Below are 22148 nucleotides of genomic sequence, written 5' to 3' on the forward strand. Positions count from 1 at the left end.
AAGTTGCATTCCTCCAGGTAGGCGGCCCAGGTCCCGGTCAGAACTGTAATGTCATCACCCGTCTCTCCAACCTATTTCCTATTCTATCCTCTGTACGACTGAATCGAGACAAAATGGCAAAAAAAAAAAAAAAAAAAAGAGAAGCAACATATTATGAAAATAATTTGTTAGTTAGTTTTAAGGATATACTCTGATCACAGCTTCCAGGTGTGCTGATTAAACCTGCTTCTAGAGCAATTCCTTTTCTTCATTTCATAAGCAGGCATAAGTAAAATGATGGTTTTAAACTCACTATCGTCTATCACAGGCAACAAAAAAGCATTATTGTTGTAAGGACAGTCTACTCTTTTTTCCATGTGTGTTGTTTACATTCGTTCTTAATAATAACACTGAGTTTAATGTAATCAACACAAACTCACAGTAAAGCAAATATTTTCAGATAGATTTTGCTGAAAGGCATTGATCAGATTCCAAATGTGGCCTTATAAGTACGAGTTAATAAGTACACAGTAAATAGTTCACTCTCTGTGGGATATAAATGTTTTAAACATATTTTTTTGCAATCGTTCTAAAGTCAGCTTAGAAAAAAGAGGGGGTATTAATGTGGGGAAGTTTCACATTACTGACTGAAGGAATATGAATGTGAATAGTTTTATAGCAGCTTTGTCTTTTTGTCCTTTTTTTTTGTCTCTGTGGCATTTTTTTGCTGTTTGCAACAGAACATAGAATGATATGATGAAGTCTGGTTGTTTTCTGTCAATTGAAAGTATGCAGAATATTGAATGGGGTGACAGGGTTATTGATCAGTGAGGGCTGCACTAATCCACTTCTATTATTTGTTACTGCAGTGGCTTAAACATGCTGCAAATCACAACACATGTACAGAGGAAGGTTTACTTTCCATATAAACACAGGGTGGCACCCAGAATCAAATAGATTCAAACGTTAATATCACATATTTCAGCCAATAGAAACTCACTGCATTTTTCTGGAAAGCTTCCTGTGTTTTTTTTTGTGTGCTAGAAACAGAAACATACTGATAAATATAAAAACAAGCTAAAACCTACAAAGACAATGCAGAACGTAAAGATAGTAAACACAGTAAACACAAGACACATATAACAAAAGGGTTCTGTAACTTTTCTGTCAAACAACTTAAACACCACAACACACAACTTCATTTAAAGGGAAATTATGTTTTTTTTTTTTTTTAATGAAGACTGAAGAGTAACCAACTCAGCCTATGATGAATGTTTTTGGATATGTGGTAGGCAAACCGGAGCGTCCCGGAGGAAAAAACCTACAAAGGGTTGGGGGGGGTTATTGTCGGGGGGAGTTATTGTCGGGGGGAGAGGGAAGAAGGTTCTTTCTTTTTCTTCCAACTCTCAGGTTTTCTCAGTCCCAGGAAGTGCCTGGCTTGCTTAAACCAGGACTTCTGCTGCTCTGGCTTTTGAGGCTGCATTGTTTCCACAGCTTCAGTAGCCTCTGCAGTTTCTGTCACTCCTGAAGTTCCTACAGTTTCTGTAAGTCCCACAGGTCCTGAATTTCCTGGAGCTTCTGCGGTGACTTGGGGGAGAGTCTCTTCCATGCATGAAGGTTCGCCTTGCTTCTCCTCACAACTTGCTCTCTTTTTTGTTGGAAGCATGCGATCCTCCAGATGAGCCTCAAGTTCACTTGAGAGCTCCTTGTTTTGTGAGATCAGGAGCTGAATCTGGGTTTTCTGCTCCTCCACTTCTTCGCACTGGATGCTCTCCGTGTTCATCTGCTGCAGGGTCTTGATCTTTTCCTCCATCTTTTCTGCGTTCAAATTCTCGATTGAAAGCTGATTGTCTGCCACAGTGTTATACAGAGACTGTGTTTCGGCCTCAGGTTCTTTCTGACAGCTCTCAGCCTGCGGTGTCAGAGCCAGTACATCAGTTTGGTATCTTGGGTTGTGCTCTTTGCTGGACGCTCTAAACTCCTCCAGTTGTTCTTGGAGAAGCTTGCTGTTGTCCTTTTCCTTCTGGAGCTCAGCAGTAAGCTTGTCCTGGCTGGTTTTATAAGCCACTTGTAGCTCCTCAAACTGCTCCTTGATGACTTTCTGATCACTGAGCTGAGTTTTCAGGCCCTCAAGCTCAGTAAAGTTAATCTTCTCTGTCTCAAAAGCAGCCTGTTGCAGGACAGCAATCTCCTCTCTCGCCTTCTGACCGAGGACATCCAGTTCAGCTTTCAAGGTCGATATCACCTGCTGGTCTCGGGACACTCTTTCTGCGTGAGACTGACCTTGCTGCTCATTCTTGCACTGAAGTGTCTCCACCAACTGCTTGGTAGCGAGCATGTCGGCTTCATACCTGATCTTGAGCTCATGGTATGAAACTTTGCTGCTGTCCAGTTCTTCTTGAATGACCTTATTTTTCTCTTTCTCACTCTGGAGCTCTTTTGTAAACTTGTCGTTGCAAACTACGTATGCCACCTTGAGCTCCTCGTAGTCAACATGAAGATCTTTCTTCTTCCTCTGCCTGGTGGTGTCGTTCACTTTTTGGGCGATCTGAAATGCAGAGAGGGTCTCTTCTTTGCTGTACTTTTCGAGCCTCTCCAGCTCTCTCCTGGTGTCTTTTCCCCGGTTTATATACATTTCCTTGAGGGCTTTCTGCTTTGCCAGATGTTGCTTTGTCTCCTCCAACTCTTGGCTGATCAGGAGTTTTTCGTTCCTCTCCTTACAGCAGTGTTGCCTCTCTCTCTCCAGCAGATCCGTGAGGTTTCTCACATCTTGATGAAGTCTTTCGAGCTCCATGTCTCGACCATTGCCCTGCTGTCTGAAGGTGTTGTTGTTCCTTCTTTGGTGGGTTGGTCGCTGCATTTTCTTTGGCTGGTTGTTTAAGTCACAAATAAATGCTGCTGTTGTTTGTAAATTGTCTCTGATGAACAGATATGTTGATCTGAGGTGATAGTTGAGTTATCTCTCTTAATGCTGCCGCTTGTTGAAAGGGTCAAATTCAACTGACTGTCGGGAAAGCTGTTGTCTCAAAGACCTGATGACTCATCAAAGACACTTAGAATGGCCCTCATGGGCGCTTTGATCTTGGAATTCTGACGTCATTTGGAGCCAGACTGCGCAGTAGAGACCAGTGGGAGGAGCCCTGGCAACACGCCCCGCCCATTTAGCGGACTGCTGCTTACGCAGCCCAGCTACGCCAAGAACTTAAGAATCTTTACAGAGGGAAATTCATCTACCGACCATAGAGGTGAGTACAAAACCACCATATATTTCAAGTCAAATATCTAAACGTAGTTAATTTAAAAATTAAGAAAATCATGCGTTTTATATTACGGTAATTATTGAATTTAAACCTTTTTTCTTTATGTCCTGCATGTGTTGTATATTGCTACTGGATGCCTTGAATTTCCCTCGGAATCTATCTATCTAAACTGTGGGTTAGTAAACCCTTTATTTTTGGAAAAGAAAACGAAATAAACTATTTTAAGCTAAGTTAGCAACATAAGTTGTGTAGTGATCTAATATATGCTGGTGAAAATATGTTATATGATATAAAGTAGTGGTAAAAGATGCACATAGTACTAAAGTCATATCTGCTATCACTAGTTACTTCAGTTCTATATACATTTACATGAACATTTATGTAAATTATGTGAGAGTATGTGTTTCTGTGCATTACTGTGGAGCTGGTAAATGAATCTGTTTCATGAAGGTTTCTGTTTGTATGGACCTTTTCTCTGTTTCTTTTCCTTGTCTAAGATGTTGTGTATCTCATTGAAATTGATTATCATCCTCATTTTAGACACAAGGAAGAAGAAAGATGGCTGACACAGACACTAGAGGTAAGTGTAGTAATCAGGGTTGTCTAAAACGTTATTGAGATACATGAGGTTAATTATAAAAAATGCTGAATGTTTCATACATCTTTCATGCTGTACCCCTGCCAGCTCACCTGATGGTCTCCCTTACTTTTTTCTCCTCTCAGTGAACACCTTTGGACTGTGGAAGGAAGAAAGCATGAAAACTCCTCACAGAGACTCCTGTCAGATGGGGATTCAAACCAGTAACCTCCTCACTTTTATAGCTGAACCACCGTTCAGACTATGTGTTATAAATAAAATAACGTATTCATTGATTTGAACCTTTTCTCTCCTTTTTTAAGCTGTAAAAAAATAACTTCTTGTGTTCTTCTAGATCAATGACAGAAGTCACAATCGGGCAACACATGGCTTTAAAAATACTTTAACACTAACCTGCATTAAAGACAGCATGCAGATGAAGAGAGTAGAGTGGTATGATACAGACACGACTGAGAAGGCAATTACATTTACATTTTATTCAATCACATATGAAATGTAATACTAGTCTTGTAACTTACTTTAAAAAATACAGATTGTGCTTAAAAACATAGTGTGGTATTTTAAGTTACTGTGTTCTTTCACTTGGTTGTTCACTTAGATGGAGGTAGTATTTAAGGTTGTTGTGGGTTAAACAGGTTTGAAAGAGGCAAATGAATGCACAGTATTTTAAAGTTATAGCAGATTAATCTAAAAATAAAAATAAAATGTGGCTTATAAGAAAAACCTCGGTATTAAACAGCATCTCATTTCTTCTGTTGATGTTTTGAATAAATTGTCAAACATTGCTCAAGAGGTGCAAGCTGCGTCCTCTGTGGCTCAGGCGCGACACTCGGGCCACTGTTTCGCATCAGACCGCTGTCCAGTGCCATGTATGATCAGACCAAACGCCCTGGAAAGAGAAGCAGTGGTCAGGTCCTTTCCAAGCTCCCACAAAGCAGCAGCAGCGGGCTTTGGAGTGAGGCACGAGCTGGGGGAGGGAGAGAGAGAGAGAGAACATGAGAAAAAGGAAATCCTCAGTATAATTTAATGTTGGTGAAAAGAGGTAAATACCTATTAAAATCTACATTAATGATTATAGAAGCAAAATAAAAAACATTAATATATGATTTTGGGAGAAACGTGATCTTTATGCCTTTTATTGAGCCTGTGTGTCTCCTAACCACCATAACAGCAGCCTGTTTTTATAGTTTGTGTCAGGTTTTGTCAAGTTTTGACACAATTTCTCAATGAGTGTCATTAAATGTACAATATGATCAACTTGTGACTGTTGAATTGGTAATGTGTGTGTAAGCTCATGCTGAATATTTGGCAGGTTTAAGCAGCATGATGCTCGGTTGATATTATATTGCACCACCGCTGATTGTTGATGTTTGTGTTCACGTTTCTGTTGGTCTTTAAAATCAAACAGAAGTTATATTAAATCAGAGCTTACTTTAGTTTTATCCTGATATCTAGAGAAATACTCTACCTCATTATGCAGTATTATAATATCAGCCTGCATGGTGACCTGTTTCTGTATAACACACTCTTCACACAGACTGTAAACATGTACACATTAGTAATAATACAGGCCAGATTTATAGTATTTAGGTTTTTTAAAAACCTTACTAGACCAATTTTTTTCACTGAAACATAACTGTACAGTCAATGAACCGCTATCTATGAGCTGATTTTTATTACAATGCATTGGTTTGAAATATTCCACTCACAAAAACTAAATAACAACATCAAGAAACAGAGCATGTCAGTTATTAGGTTTGCTCACGTTATAAAGTAAAATAAAAAGATAAATCATGACTGATAAGTAACCTAGTTTAGACTGCTAATATGTTAGCTCGCTAGCTAATGCTTAAAGCAATGACACATAAATCACACTTTATTACTTACCGAAAAAACGTCAAAGATCCTTTACAGTCCACAGGTCCGTGACATTAGTTTACTGCCGAAAGAACAGCTTTAACCAGCTCAAAAAAGACGAAAAAACTGAACAAAAAAGCTCCGTGATGTCGGCTTCCCTTCACGACGTAACTAGTTATTTACCAAGAGCGCTACGCAAGATCCGCGGCTGTCAATCATCGCCGACGCCATGTATGACGTAAAATCCCGTTTTTTAAGCTCAAATAACTTATTTAAAACAAACTTCACAGAAAAATGAGCACTTGAACACCATGTAGGGTGATAATATCTAATGATCACAGCAGAGTTTAGGTTTGGAAAAAACATTATGTGACGAGTATTATAACATAACAGTTTGACCCAAGTCCCGTCTGTTATCATTGAGGAGGCGGGGTTTATGACCTATGCTGCAGGCAGTCAGTAGGGGGAGCTCTAAAAATAAAAGCTTCACTCCACAGGGGACCTTGTCTCTCCGTTATTTTTACAGTAAATAGACTGGTGGAGTTTTGAGTCCTAAAACCAGGAAGTGGTTTAGACGCCTGAAATAAATTTTTCAGATTTTTAAGGTTTTTATTTTTGGTTTAGAAGATGTTTCCACTTCCACTAGTGGCTTTACTTGCAAGTGCAGCAAAATTTGAATAGAATTCAAAGAGGTCTACACGCCATTCATAAAACAGCACATTTTGTGTATCGCATAATGCTTACGTTGTGCCCCATGTACAGAAGTTGCATTCCTCCAGGTAGGCGGCCCAGGTCCCGGTCAGAACTGTAATGTCATCACCCGTCTCTCCAACCTATTTCCTATTCTATCCTCTGTACGACTGAATCGAGACAAAATGGCAAAAAAAAAAAAAAAAAAAAGAGAAGCAACATATTATGAAAATAATTTGTTAGTTAGTTTTAAGGATATACTCTGATCACAGCTTCCAGGTGTGCTGATTAAACCTGCTTCTAGAGCAATTCCTTTTCTTCATTTCATAAGCAGGCATAAGTAAAATGATGGTTTTAAACTCACTATCGTCTATCACAGGCAACAAAAAAGCATTATTGTTGTAAGGACAGTCTACTCTTTTTTCCATGTGTGTTGTTTACATTCGTTCTTAATAATAACACTGAGTTTAATGTAATCAACACAAACTCACAGTAAAGCAAATATTTTCAGATAGATTTTGCTGAAAGGCATTGATCAGATTCCAAATGTGGCCTTATAAGTACGAGTTAATAAGTACACAGTAAATAGTTCACTCTCTGTGGGATATAAATGTTTTAAACATATTTTTTTGCAATCGTTCTAAAGTCAGCTTAGAAAAAAGAGGGGGTATTAATGTGGGGAAGTTTCACATTACTGACTGAAGGAATATGAATGTGAATAGTTTTATAGCAGCTTTGTCTTTTTGTCCTTTTTTTTTGTCTCTGTGGCATTTTTTTGCTGTTTGCAACAGAACATAGAATGATATGATGAAGTCTGGTTGTTTTCTGTCAATTGAAAGTATGCAGAATATTGAATGGGGTGACAGGGTTATTGATCAGTGAGGGCTGCACTAATCCACTTCTATTATTTGTTACTGCAGTGGCTTAAACATGCTGCAAATCACAACACATGTACAGAGGAAGGTTTACTTTCCATATAAACACAGGGTGGCACCCAGAATCAAATAGATTCAAACGTTAATATCACATATTTCAGCCAATAGAAACTCACTGCATTTTTCTGGAAAGCTTCCTGTGTTTTTTTTTGTGTGCTAGAAACAGAAACATACTGATAAATATAAAAACAAGCTAAAACCTACAAAGACAATGCAGAACGTAAAGATAGTAAACACAGTAAACACAAGACACATATAACAAAAGGGTTCTGTAACTTTTCTGTCAAACAACTTAAACACCACAACACACAACTTCATTTAAAGGGAAATTATGTTTTTTTTTTTTTTTAATGAAGACTGAAGAGTAACCAACTCAGCCTATGATGAATGTTTTTGGATATGTGGTAGGCAAACCGGAGCGTCCCGGAGGAAAAAACCTACAAAGGGTTGGGGGGGGTTATTGTCGGGGGGAGTTATTGTCGGGGGGAGAGGGAAGAAGGTTCTTTCTTTTTCTTCCAACTCTCAGGTTTTCTCAGTCCCAGGAAGTGCCTGGCTTGCTTAAACCAGGACTTCTGCTGCTCTGGCTTTTGAGGCTGCATTGTTTCCACAGCTTCAGTAGCCTCTGCAGTTTCTGTCACTCCTGAAGTTCCTACAGTTTCTGTAAGTCCCACAGGTCCTGAATTTCCTGGAGCTTCTGCGGTGACTTGGGGGAGAGTCTCTTCCATGCATGAAGGTTCGCCTTGCTTCTCCTCACAACTTGCTCTCTTTTTTGTTGGAAGCATGCGATCCTCCAGATGAGCCTCAAGTTCACTTGAGAGCTCCTTGTTTTGTGAGATCAGGAGCTGAATCTGGGTTTTCTGCTCCTCCACTTCTTCGCACTGGATGCTCTCCGTGTTCATCTGCTGCAGGGTCTTGATCTTTTCCTCCATCTTTTCTGCGTTCAAATTCTCGATTGAAAGCTGATTGTCTGCCACAGTGTTATACAGAGACTGTGTTTCGGCCTCAGGTTCTTTCTGACAGCTCTCAGCCTGCGGTGTCAGAGCCAGTACATCAGTTTGGTATCTTGGGTTGTGCTCTTTGCTGGACGCTCTAAACTCCTCCAGTTGTTCTTGGAGAAGCTTGCTGTTGTCCTTTTCCTTCTGGAGCTCAGCAGTAAGCTTGTCCTGGCTGGTTTTATAAGCCACTTGTAGCTCCTCAAACTGCTCCTTGATGACTTTCTGATCACTGAGCTGAGTTTTCAGGCCCTCAAGCTCAGTAAAGTTAATCTTCTCTGTCTCAAAAGCAGCCTGTTGCAGGACAGCAATCTCCTCTCTCGCCTTCTGACCGAGGACATCCAGTTCAGCTTTCAAGGTCGATATCACCTGCTGGTCTCGGGACACTCTTTCTGCGTGAGACTGACCTTGCTGCTCATTCTTGCACTGAAGTGTCTCCACCAACTGCTTGGTAGCGAGCATGTCGGCTTCATACCTGATCTTGAGCTCATGGTATGAAACTTTGCTGCTGTCCAGTTCTTCTTGAATGACCTTATTTTTCTCTTTCTCACTCTGGAGCTCTTTTGTAAACTTGTCGTTGCAAACTACGTATGCCACCTTGAGCTCCTCGTAGTCAACATGAAGATCTTTCTTCTTCCTCTGCCTGGTGGTGTCGTTCACTTTTTGGGCGATCTGAAATGCAGAGAGGGTCTCTTCTTTGCTGTACTTTTCGAGCCTCTCCAGCTCTCTCCTGGTGTCTTTTCCCCGGTTTATATACATTTCCTTGAGGGCTTTCTGCTTTGCCAGATGTTGCTTTGTCTCCTCCAACTCTTGGCTGATCAGGAGTTTTTCGTTCCTCTCCTTACAGCAGTGTTGCCTCTCTCTCTCCAGCAGATCCGTGAGGTTTCTCACATCTTGATGAAGTCTTTCGAGCTCCATGTCTCGACCATTGCCCTGCTGTCTGAAGGTGTTGTTGTTCCTTCTTTGGTGGGTTGGTCGCTGCATTTTCTTTGGCTGGTTGTTTAAGTCACAAATAAATGCTGCTGTTGTTTGTAAATTGTCTCTGATGAACAGATATGTTGATCTGAGGTGATAGTTGAGTTATCTCTCTTAATGCTGCCGCTTGTTGAAAGCATAGACTGTAAAAATAATGGACGGGACAAGGTCCCCTGTGAAGTGAAGCTTTTTTTTTTAGATCGCCCCCTACTGACTGGCTGCAGTATAGGTCATAAACCCCGCCTCCTCAATGATAACAGACGGGACTTGGGTCAAACTGTTAAGTTAAAATACTCGTCACATAATTTTTTTCCAGACCTAAACTCTGCTGTGATCATTAGATATTATCACCCTACATGGTGTTCAAGTGCTCATTTTTCTGTGAAGTTTGTTTTAAATAAGTTATTTGAGGTTAAAAAACGGGATTTGACGTCACACATGGCGATGATTGACAGCTGCGGATCTTGCGTAGCGCTCTTTGTAAATAAGTAGTTACGTCGTGAAGTGAAGCCGAGACGCCACGGAGCTTTTCTGTTCAGTTTTTTCGTCTTTTTTGAGCTGGTGAAAGCTGTTTTTTCTGCAGTAAACTAATGTCACGGACCTGTGGACTCTAAGGGAGCTTTGCAGTTTTTACAGTAAGTAATAAAGTTTGATTTATGTGTCATTGCTTAAAGCGCTATGAGCGAGCTAACATATTAGCAGTCTAAGCTAGGTTAGTTATCAGGTATGATTTATCTATTTATTTTACTTTTTAATATGAGCAAACCTAAGAACTGACATATGTTTCTTGATATTGTTATATCGTTTTTGTGAGTGGAATTGTATTTAAAACCAAAACATTGTAATTAAAATCAGCTCATAAATGCCGTTCATTGACTGTACAGTTATGTTTCAGTAAATAATAAATAGGTCTGATAAGGTTTTTAAAAAAGTATCAAGGACAAAAACAAAGATAAATACTATAAATCTGTATAATTACTGATGTGAACATGTTTACAGTCTGTGTAAAGAGTGTGTTATACAGAGATTAACATGTCACCATGCAGCCTGATATTTATAATACTCTATAATGAGGTAGAATATGTCTCTAGATATCAGGATCAAACTAAAGTAAGCTCTGATCTAATATAACTTCTGTCTGATTTAAGAGACTGACAGAAACATGAACACAAACAATCAGCGGTGGGGTAATATAATATTAACCAAGCATCATACTGCTTAAATCTGTCAAATATTCAGCATGAGCTTACACACACAGTACCAATCCAATAATCACAAGTTGATCATGTTGTACATTTAATGACGCTTATTAATAAATTGTGTTATAACTTCACACAACCTGACACAGACTACAAAAACAGGCTGCTTGTTTTGGTGGTTAGGAGGAGACAGACAGGCTCAATAACAGAAGTCATAAAGATCACGTTTCTCCCAAAATTATATATTAATGTTTTTTATTTTGCATCTATAATCATTAATGAAGATTTTATGTCTTTTAATGGGTATTTCCCTGTTTTCACCAACATATTATACAGTAAACTGAGGATTTCCTTTTTCTCATGTTCTCTCTCTCTCTTCCAGCTCGTCCTCGGAGGATTGGAGGACCTGACCACTGCTTCTCTTACCAGGGCGTTTGGTCTGATCTTACCTGGACGGCGGTCTGATGTGAAACACCTGAGCCACAGAGGACGCAGCTCGCACGTCCTGAGCAATGTTTGACTATTCATTCAAAAGATGAACGGAAGAAAAGAGAGGCTGTTTAATACCGAGGTTTTTCTTATAAGCCACATTTTGTTTTTGTTATTTTTAGATTAATCTGCTTTAACTTTAAAATACTGTTCACTCATTTGCCTCTTTCAAACCTGTATAACCCACAACAACCTTAAATACTACATTCATCTAACTGACCAACCAAGTGAAAGAAAGTAGCTTAAAATACCACACTATGTTTTTAAGCACAATCTGTATTTGTTAAAGTTACAAGACTAGTGTTACATTTCATGTGACTGAATAAAATATAATAATGTAATTGCCTTCTCAGTCGTGTCTGTATCATACCACTCTACTGTCTTTATGTGCATGCTGTCTTTAACACTAACCTGCATTAAATGTTCAGCACTCGAGTGTTGAAGTACTTTTAAAGCTGTTTGTTTCCCAGCTGTGACTTCTGTCATTGCCCTTCAAGAACATGAGACATTCTATGTTTTTACAGCTTAAAACAGGAGAGAAAAGGTTTAAATCAATAAATACTTTATTTGATTTATAACACATAGTGTGAATGATGGTTCAGTTATAAAAGTGAGGAGGTTACAGGTTTGAATCCCTGTCTGACAGGAGTCTCTCTGTGAGGAGTTTGCATGCTCTCTTCCCTCCACAGTCCAAAGGTGTTCACCCAGAGGAGAACAAAGTAAGGGAGACCATCAGGTGAGCTGGCAGGGGTATCTGTATCAGCCATCTTTCTTCTTCCTTGTGTCTAAAATGAGGATAATAAAAAAACAATGAGATAAACATGTTAGACAAGGAAAAGAACCAGAGAAAAGGTCCATACAAACAGAAACCTTCATGAAACAGATTCATTTACCAACTCCACAGTTATGCACAGAAACACATATACTCTGTAAATGTACATAGACCTGAAGTAACTACTGACAGCAGATATAACTTAAGTACTATGTGCACCACTACTTTCTATCATATAACATATTTTCACCAGCATATGTTCGATCTGTACACAGCTTATGTTGCTAACTTAGCTAAAAATAGTTTTAGTTCGTTTTTTGCCAAAAATAAAAGGTTTAATAACCCACAGAGTTAAATAAGATAGATAGACAGATAGATAGATAGACAGACAGATAGACAGATAGATAGATAGATAGATAGATGGATCCTGAGGGAAATTCAAGGCATCCAGTAGCAATAAACAAGACATACAGGACACGGAAAAACGTTTAAATTCAATAATTAATATAAAAAGTGTGATTTTCTTAATTCCTGAATGAACTACGTTTAGATATTTGACATGAAATATATGGTGGTTTTGTACTCACCTCTATGGTCGGTAGATGAATTTCTCTCCGTAAAGATTCTTAAGTTCTTGGCGTAGCTGGGCTGCGTAAGCTATCAGAGCGGTACGCAAAGTGGGCGGGGCGTGTTGCCAGGGCTCCTCCCGCCGGACCCTAAAGCGCAGACTCTGGTTGCAAAATTCCAAGATGACAGCGCCCATGAGGGCCGTAAAAAAGCTTCACGAACGTAGAACGGAAACAGCTACAGTACACACCCACTGGTTGAAAGGGTCAAATTCAACTGACTGTCGGGAAAGCTGTTGTCTCAAAGACCTGATGACTCATCAAAGACACTTAGAATGGCCCTCATGGGCGCTTTGATCTTGGAATTCTGACGTCATTTGGAGCCAGACTGCGCAGTAGAGACCAGTGGGAGGAGCCCTGGCAACACGCCCCGCCCATTTAGCGGACTGCTGCTTACGCAGCCCAGCTACGCCAAGAACTTAAGAATCTTTACAGAGGGAAATTCATCTACCGACCATAGAGGTGAGTACAAAACCACCATATATTTCAAGTCAAATATCTAAACGTAGTTAATTTAAAAATTAAGAAAATCATGCGTTTTATATTACGGTAATTATTGAATTTAAACCTTTTTTCTTTATGTCCTGCATGTGTTGTATATTGCTACTGGATGCCTTGAATTTCCCTCGGAATCTATCTATCTAAACTGTGGGTTAGTAAACCCTTTATTTTTGGAAAAGAAAACGAAATAAACTATTTTAAGCTAAGTTAGCAACATAAGTTGTGTAGTGATCTAATATATGCTGGTGAAAATATGTTATATGATATAAAGTAGTGGTAAAAGATGCACATAGTACTAAAGTCATATCTGCTATCACTAGTTACTTCAGTTCTATATACATTTACATGAACATTTATGTAAATTATGTGAGAGTATGTGTTTCTGTGCATTACTGTGGAGCTGGTAAATGAATCTGTTTCATGAAGGTTTCTGTTTGTATGGACCTTTTCTCTGTTTCTTTTCCTTGTCTAAGATGTTGTGTATCTCATTGAAATTGATTATCATCCTCATTTTAGACACAAGGAAGAAGAAAGATGGCTGACACAGACACTAGAGGTAAGTGTAGTAATCAGGGTTGTCTAAAACGTTATTGAGATACATGAGGTTAATTATAAAAAATGCTGAATGTTTCATACATCTTTCATGCTGTACCCCTGCCAGCTCACCTGATGGTCTCCCTTACTTTTTTCTCCTCTCAGTGAACACCTTTGGACTGTGGAAGGAAGAAAGCATGAAAACTCCTCACAGAGACTCCTGTCAGATGGGGATTCAAACCAGTAACCTCCTCACTTTTATAGCTGAACCACCGTTCAGACTATGTGTTATAAATAAAATAACGTATTCATTGATTTGAACCTTTTCTCTCCTTTTTTAAGCTGTAAAAAAATAACTTCTTGTGTTCTTCTAGATCAATGACAGAAGTCACAATCGGGCAACACATGGCTTTAAAAATACTTTAACACTAACCTGCATTAAAGACAGCATGCAGATGAAGAGAGTAGAGTGGTATGATACAGACACGACTGAGAAGGCAATTACATTTACATTTTATTCAATCACATATGAAATGTAATACTAGTCTTGTAACTTACTTTAAAAAATACAGATTGTGCTTAAAAACATAGTGTGGTATTTTAAGTTACTGTGTTCTTTCACTTGGTTGTTCACTTAGATGGAGGTAGTATTTAAGGTTGTTGTGGGTTAAACAGGTTTGAAAGAGGCAAATGAATGCACAGTATTTTAAAGTTATAGCAGATTAATCTAAAAATAAAAATAAAATGTGGCTTATAAGAAAAACCTCGGTATTAAACAGCATCTCATTTCTTCTGTTGATGTTTTGAATAAATTGTCAAACATTGCTCAAGAGGTGCAAGCTGCGTCCTCTGTGGCTCAGGCGCGACACTCGGGCCACTGTTTCGCATCAGACCGCTGTCCAGTGCCATGTATGATCAGACCAAACGCCCTGGAAAGAGAAGCAGTGGTCAGGTCCTTTCCAAGCTCCCACAAAGCAGCAGCAGCGGGCTTTGGAGTGAGGCACGAGCTGGGGGAGGGAGAGAGAGAGAGAGAACATGAGAAAAAGGAAATCCTCAGTATAATTTAATGTTGGTGAAAAGAGGTAAATACCTATTAAAATCTACATTAATGATTATAGAAGCAAAATAAAAAACATTAATATATGATTTTGGGAGAAACGTGATCTTTATGCCTTTTATTGAGCCTGTGTGTCTCCTAACCACCATAACAGCAGCCTGTTTTTATAGTTTGTGTCAGGTTTTGTCAAGTTATAACACAATTTCTCAATGAGCGTCATTAAATGTACAATATGATCAACTTGTGACTGTTGAATTGGTAATGTGTGTGTAAGCTCATGCTGAATATTTGGCAGGTTTAAGCAGCATGATGCTCGGTTGATATTATATTACACCACAGCTGATTGATGTTTGTGTTCACGTCTCTGTTGGTCTTTAAAATCAAACAGAAGTTATATTAAATCAGAGCTTACTTTAGTTTTATCCTGATATCTAGAGAAATACTCATTATGCAGTATTATAATATCAGCCTGCATGGTGACCTGTTAGTCTCTGTATAACACACTCTTCACACAGACTGTAAACATGTATACATTAGTAATAATACAGGCCAGATTTATAGTATTTAGCTTTTTTAAAAACCTTACTGGACCAATTTTTTTCACTGAAACATAACTGTACAGAACCGCATCTATGAGCTTATTTTTATTACGATTTATTGGTTTTAAATACAATTCCACTCACAAAAACTAAATAACAATAACAATATCAAGAAACACAGCATGTCAGTTATTAGGTTTGCTCATGTTAGAAAGTAAAATAAAAAGATAAATCATGACTGATAAGTAACCTAGCTTAGACTGCTAATATGTTAGCTCGCTAGCTAATGCTTAAAGCAATGACACATAAATCACACTTTATTACTTACCGAAAAAACGTCAAAGATCCCTTACAGTCCACAGGTCCGTGACATTAGTTTACTGCCGAAAGAACAGCTTTTACCAGCTCAAAAAAGACGAAAAAACTGAACAGAAAAGCTCCGTGATGTCGGCTTCCCTTCACGACGTAACTAGTTATTTACCAAGGCTGTCAATCATCGCCGACGCCATGTATGACGTAAAATCCCGTTTTTTAAGCTCAAATAACTTGTTTAAAACAAACTTCACAGAAAAATGAACACTTGAACACTATGTTGGGTGATAATATCTAATGATCACAGCAGAGTTTAGGTTTGGAAAACACATTATGTGACGAGTATTTTAACTTAATAGTTTGACCCACATCCCGTCTGTTATCGTTGAGGAGGCGGGGTTTATGACCTATACTGCAGCCAGTCAGTAGGGGGAGCCCTAAAAATAAAAGCTTCACTCCACAGGGGACCTTGTCCCTCCATTATTTTGTTATTGCAGACATTACATGTCATCACGCTGGGAACTCTCTCCCTAATCCTCCTTACAGCCTTTAGTCATGTTTTTCACAGTTCTTGCAAATGTTAGGTTAATAAACAACTTATTAAGCTAACGTTTAGCTATCTTGTGAAATCCGCTGATTAGACCGATGAAGCGTAATGGTCGTGACGTCATTATAAACCGACCGCGGTATAGTTCGCTAGAGCATAACCTTAGCGTTTTACTTCTCTCGGCTGCATTAACGCTTCAAACTTCATATAAATGATGTTCATTTGTAAAGATTATCCCGCTGAACAAAACAGCTACACATCAGAAACGTGTGTTTGACACAGAGTTTATTTTCTGCAATGATCCAAAATCCAATGCAAAAATCCCATCGACGAATTTTCATAGGAACGCCATTTTTCGGGTTGGACTACAAAAATACATCATTACTATACCAGTCTATAGTAAGGACCAATAGTTCAGTCCACTTCACTAAAAGCATATAGCAAACACTGTGGCAGGGCTCTTCAGGTTTATAATGCAGCAAGATTGAGATTTGTGGATTCGTAAGGAAGCCCATTTGGACATTGTGAAGGAAAAATAGTGATAAAGGAATGATAAAAATAAAGAGAAGACTAGAAATGAATTGCATAATTACCCAGACAGGTGACAAACAGGACACTAGGGTGCCATTGTGTTAATAAATGTGGTAGTTAACGGTGCTCTTGGAGAGAAGATATCAGATGTGTGGGCCTTCTTTCATTCATAAAGTTGGAAGTTCAATCCCCAGCTAACATGTCAAAGTGTCTTTGGGCAAGACACTGAGACCCAAATTGCACATGAAGGTACAGCCATCGTATTTTGACTATAATTAAAACTGATGGGCATTTTGACACTTTGTATAGCAGCCTCTGGCCTCTGTGTTTGAATGTGAGCTTGAACGGGCAACTGTGACATGTAGTGTAAAAGCAGAAAGTTGGAAGACCAAAAAGTGCCATGCAAATGCTTGTTGCACAAACAACTTGTCCATCCAAATTTTTTTGGCCCATCTTTATCAACAAGCTGATGTTTATGTTTAACAAGGAAAATATCATATTATACTGATTCTTCACCAATAACTTGTTTCTTTGATTTTAATCACTTGATGAATAATTTAGATACTTAAGTGTGATAATTCCCAACCTTTTACCTGGAATATGTTCTGAATGTCCGATACAGAAACAAACACCATCATGTCTTCGGAAAAAAGACTAAGTATACTGTTAAAAGTGAGTCAGCATTCTTTTGATCTGTTTAGTCATCAGTAACAGCACTTGGTTTGACAAATAAACAGTGGAAATGCATCTGTTTTCTAGTTTAACTTCAATGTCAACTGAACTTGACCATTGTTGAGAAATGACCACTGAGTGATGTTGGAGTCACAGCTTTGTTCCAGTGCAGTGTGTGTGTGTGTGTGATGTTTGCACATGGAACCCTTATCAATCCCTGAACTCAGGACCTTGTTCAGATAAATATCACACAGAGTCAAGCCACTGTTCATTTTTCAAGAAGACAAGACTACAACAGGTGGCCAAAGAAACATGGCTCCATCGCTTCTTGTAGCAGCAGGAGGACTTCTGTTACTTTTCTCCTTTTCATCGGCAGTAAGTCAATCAATTCAGACTTATACAGACAGTTGTCTTTAGCACATAACTGAAATCCTTTTTCTTTTTGTGTAGCAAATCAGAGGTGACAACCTTGCCTCTTGCGATCAGAATGACGGCTTTGTAAGTATGAGCTTAAACATTTCTGCAAAAAAAAAAAATCTATAAATCTGTGATGATTTTATTTCCTTTATGAACATTTATTCATTGAAAAGTTTTTTCTTGCCCAATCTGCATACAGGGAAAGTACTGTCCTACTACATGTGGAGTGGCTGACTACATGTTTGGCTATATGCCAGCGGTGAACACGGATTTAGATAATATGCAATATGAACTAGAAACCATTGCCAATTTGACTCAGGAGGCTGAAGAAACAGCAGTCGACATGAAAAATTCAGCAATTTCAGCTCAAAAGAGTTCTCCGTCAGGTAAGGACCTCTCGTCCTGATATTGAGCTTGGCACAACTGTGTGTCTGTTTGTCCCCAAGTGATTACCAGATTAAATTGTCTTTCACTGTTTGTTAAACTTTTTCCCTGCTTCTGCTGTAAATCTTATGTTGTTCTTATATTTGAATAAATCAATATGACCTGGTTCAACTCATACACATATTTTGAAATAGGATGACTCTTATGTAAAAATGTTGGGGGTCATGAGTGACGTTTATTGTGGATTTCAGAGTCGTACTTCAAAAGGTCTTCAAGTATGCTGGATGATATTGTTCGATTTGAAAAGACCATCATCGCACAGGAACAACAGATCTTGTGAGTTTTCAACAAAGTAAATATATTTCTCATAAAACCAAACAGGGAAAAGCATTTATCTAAGTGCTGATCTTAATTCCAAGTTTGACTGACAAAAATATATTACTATAATAAATGTAAACTGTAATTATACTCAATTTGAGAGGAAACATTGTTCATGTTGCTTTATAACTTAATATATATTTGAAAGTTTTGATTAAGAAGTTTTTTTAAGTTAACATCACAAAAAGTAAATTTCAAATTAGCTTCACCTTAACTGGTTTGTTCTGAATTAACTTCTGGTTCATGAAGGCATGATTAAAACATTCTAATTTTTAAGTTAACTAAGTTATACTTTATGTAACTTTTTAATATATTAATAACTTAGCCTATACTTATCATAGCCCCCCCCCCCCTCCCCAAGCTGGCAGGTCAATGCACACCCACCCTGCTCGCCCACACAGTTCAGAATGAACACAGATCATCGAGCGCTTCACCACCCACTCCCCATTTCCGACATATCGACATTGGCACATAGACAAATCTGTGACATTTAAAAGAGTACTTTAAATTAAAAATATTTCAATTTTTTTTCTAAATTTGATTCCTGCTTTAATCTGTTTGTTTATTTGATCTATATATGTTTGTATTTCTGTGTGCAACAAACTGAGACACAAATAACCAAAGATCAGGCTCATTCTAATCACATTTGTTTCTCTCCCTTGAGTGATCTTCAAACTATGATATCATCCAACGAGAGGAGAATGGCAGACCTGAAACAACTTTCCATTCAGCTGCAGCAGAAATGTAACAAGCCCTGCAAAGACACAGTGGAGATCCAGACCACGACAGGCACAGGTAAAAAAGATCATGACCTTCAGGCCAGTCCCCATTTCACAAGAAGTTTGTCAATCATAGCTCATCTGAACAATGTTTGTCCTTGTGCAGTGTTTAGTCAGAGAGAATCAATGAGATGCATCATCGCAAAGTAAACAGAGTGAATCTAGATGTGATCAGTTGTGGCCTAATTTCAAAAGAAAGTTGTGTAACACTTATTTAGTAACACAGATGTAAACATTTTTTTAATGAATCATACCAAAAATGTATGTGTATATATGATTATTTTTGGCCTGTTTGCTTTAATGTTGAACTTTTCTTTTTTTAATCTAATTTTTGGTCATCAGATTGTCAGGATATTGCAAACAAAGGTGCCAGCACCAGCGGTCTGTACTATGTGAAGCCAGCGCAGGCCACTGAGCAGTTCCTGGTCTATTGTGAGATCGACAGCTTCGGACGCGGCTTCACAGTTATACAGAGGGTACGCTTCCTTTCATTGCTGAAAACATGAAGTCCAAAATTCAGGGGAAAAAAAGTTGAGATTTTTTCAATCATAAATTAAAAAAATTAAACTAAGGATAAGTGAGAGTAGGAATCATATGAGGATTAGCCATTAGGATTTGTGGTTGAACTTTATGTATTGACACGAGAAAAAAAAGAAGCATTTACTGGTGTCAATAACATTCCCTTTGTTCCCTGTCTTTGACTCATATAAATACAACATAGTTATCCCAAAATATCTTAAAATAATGTTCGAAGAATTGGGTTAGTAAAACGTAGTCCCTCCTTTATGACTAAAGATGCAAAATAGAAAAAAATGGGGCTGATTAAATTGTGTTTTTCTCACTATTAGAATAAATATTGATATTTTTACAGAACTTTAAAAGAAATGTTATTTAAAGCAAGAGGTAAAGAACATACTGCAGACACATTCTTGAATCTTTTGGCCCCCCAGAGATCATTTTCAGTCTGTCTCTTAGTACCCTTTTTTTTATGGCATGGTGTTTAAATCTAGATTTAGACCTGTTTTTTTTGTCAAATAACTACAGTATGTCTGTGTTAGAATTATTTGCAGGATACATTTTGACACTGACATTTTTTTTACGTCATCAGAGACGTGATGGCAGCGTGGACTTCCACAAAGACTGGGTCCAGTACAAGAATGGTTTTGGTTACCTCTCACCAGATGACACCACAGAGTTCTGGCTTGGAAATGAGAAGATTCATCAGCTGACTCTTGGAGTGACCATTCCTACTGTCCTGAGGATAGAGCTTATGGACTGGGAGGGCAACAAAAAGTATGTACACACAGATTATGTAAGAGAGAAGCCAAGGGACTCACTGCCAAGGCAAATATGACCCGAACAATGAGGTTCCCTTTGATGAAGAAGAACAAACTGAGTCAGCAGAGGACACAAAAACATTAACTTAAAGGCCTTTTTTTCCAGATATGCTGATTACACCATGTTTAGAGTGGGGCCAGAGGCCGACAACTACCGTCTCACTTATGGGTACTACCTTGGTGGTGATGCTGGAGATGCTTTTGATGGTTTTGACTTTGGTGACGATCCAAGCGACAAGTTCTACACGTCACACAATGGCATGCTGTTCAGCACTTTCGACAAGGACAACGACAAGTATGATGGCAACTGTGCTATGCAGGATGGCTCTGGTTGGTGGATGAACAGATGTCATGCTGCACATTTGAATGGAAAATACTACACGGGTAAGACTACAGGGCTAAAACCAAACAATTTTGTTAGAGTTCAGTTAGATAAACAGTGCTGTTTAAGGCCTCAAATTAGGTTTTTACCAATACATCAGCAACTAGTCAACAAATTTGCAGAGACAAGCTTACAGAAAAGTTTGAAATCTAGTCTGAACTGTCGTTCTCTTCCTCTCAGGTGGCAGGTACACAGAAAAGGATGCCGGTGAATTTGGCTACGACAATGGCATCATTTGGGTCACATGGCACAACCGCTGGTACTCCCTGAAAGAGACTACCATGAAGCTCATCCCCCTCAGCCGCATCACAGCAGGCGGTGGACAACAAACTGGAGTCAAACAGTTCGGTGGTCTTGCTTAAACAATGGAATAATATATTTGCATTCTGATCAGGCTGTAATGGATGTGTTCAGCACAACAGCACTGAAACTGCCTAAAATTGAACTAATGATCCTGCATGAGAAAATTTGTGACTTCATGATGTGTCTTTGTGTGACATGCACATGACCTGTCTGTCTGTGGTCTTGTTTTGAGCACTAAATAAATGTCTTTCCTTAATAAATGATGCTCTGTCAATACTTTTTGGGGCAGTTGCAACTAAGAGGGAAAATGCTGTATGGTTAAACAATGATGAGATTAGACAAAAGCCCTTTGTATGAAAATAACCAAGAACGCAAAATAAGGTAGGATGTGTGAAACTTGCAGAACACTACAAACAAAACTTACAAGGGCAAAAAGAAACAATGCACCTACATACATGCATCTTAGACATATCTACATAAAAACAGATCAACAGCTCAGACTTTTCCTATAAAAATCAAATGAATTACGCCCTCCAAACTTTTGGATTATTTTCAATTGAAACATTTATGACTGCAAACAAGCACTGAAAACTAAAGTCCTCATAGTCTAAATAAAAATACATTTAAAAAAACAAAAAAACATGTCCAAGGCTGTGATCTTTGAACAAAGTTGGTTCGTGTTTTGGTTAAAGGAGAGTGACTTGAATTGCTTCTCTCAATAGGTCACAAAAAGTACTCTATCTTATTTTCCATTAAAAACTGAATTCTGAAATACATTAGCCTTGGCTGTGATCGTTAAATAACTTTGAATAGGCACTCTAAATTATTACAGTGAGAATTTAGTACAAATATAATTAAATTATTTAACATGAAATGTTAAACTTTTGTATTGTAGGTCTAACCCTGTTTTCAGTTTTGAGAGAATTAACCTCAGACCATTTATCTTTGAGCACTGACTTTCATCTCATACTCGTGCAATGAAGATTGCTTTTTTATTTTCTTTAGCAAAACGTAAAAGTTACACTTGTTACTTCAGCCTAGGCAGGTTAATGACAGTAAGTAAACACCCTCACACGTACTTTGTCACTTACTTCAGAATAACA

At 38.4% G+C, this 22148-nt stretch overlaps 1 protein-coding gene and 2 long non-coding RNA genes across 4 annotated transcripts; 2 read left to right on the forward strand and 1 right to left on the reverse strand.

Annotated features, from left to right (window-relative positions):
* Window positions 1-3164: 3164 nt before the first annotated feature.
* Window positions 3165-15482, reverse strand: LOC306820033. 2 transcript variants are annotated; one of them, XR_013778631.1, is made up of 4 exons: window positions 15332-15482; window positions 13626-14414; window positions 3241-4017; window positions 3165-3209 (listed from the first exon to the last, which is right to left on the reverse strand). It is a non-coding gene; the product is annotated as an uncharacterized lncRNA (long non-coding RNA). The 2 variants fall into 2 exon arrangements; XR_013778632.1 differs by lacking the exons at window positions 3165-3209; window positions 3241-4017 and adding an exon at window positions 12771-12819 and having other exon boundaries at window positions 12851-14414.
* Window positions 3741-4118, forward strand: LOC306820035. The gene is made up of 2 exons (XR_013778633.1): window positions 3741-3819; window positions 3963-4118. It is a non-coding gene; the product is annotated as an uncharacterized lncRNA (long non-coding RNA).
* Window positions 15483-17256: 1774 nt separating the features above from the next.
* Window positions 17257-21305, forward strand: fgg (fibrinogen gamma chain). The gene is made up of 9 exons (XM_079337680.1): window positions 17257-17440; window positions 17516-17563; window positions 17682-17868; window positions 18118-18202; window positions 18909-19039; window positions 19366-19499; window positions 20132-20316; window positions 20467-20744; window positions 20923-21305. The coding sequence occupies exons 1-9, from the start codon at window positions 17378-17380 to the stop codon at window positions 21102-21104; spliced, it is 1293 nt and encodes a 430-aa protein (XP_079193806.1). The 5' UTR covers window positions 17257-17377; the 3' UTR covers window positions 21105-21305.
* Window positions 21306-22148: the final 843 nt, after the last annotated feature.

This window comes from Symphodus melops, assembly GCF_947650265.1.
Source record: "Symphodus melops genome assembly, chromosome: 2".
Lineage (NCBI taxonomy): Eukaryota > Metazoa > Chordata > Actinopteri > Labriformes > Labridae > Symphodus > Symphodus melops.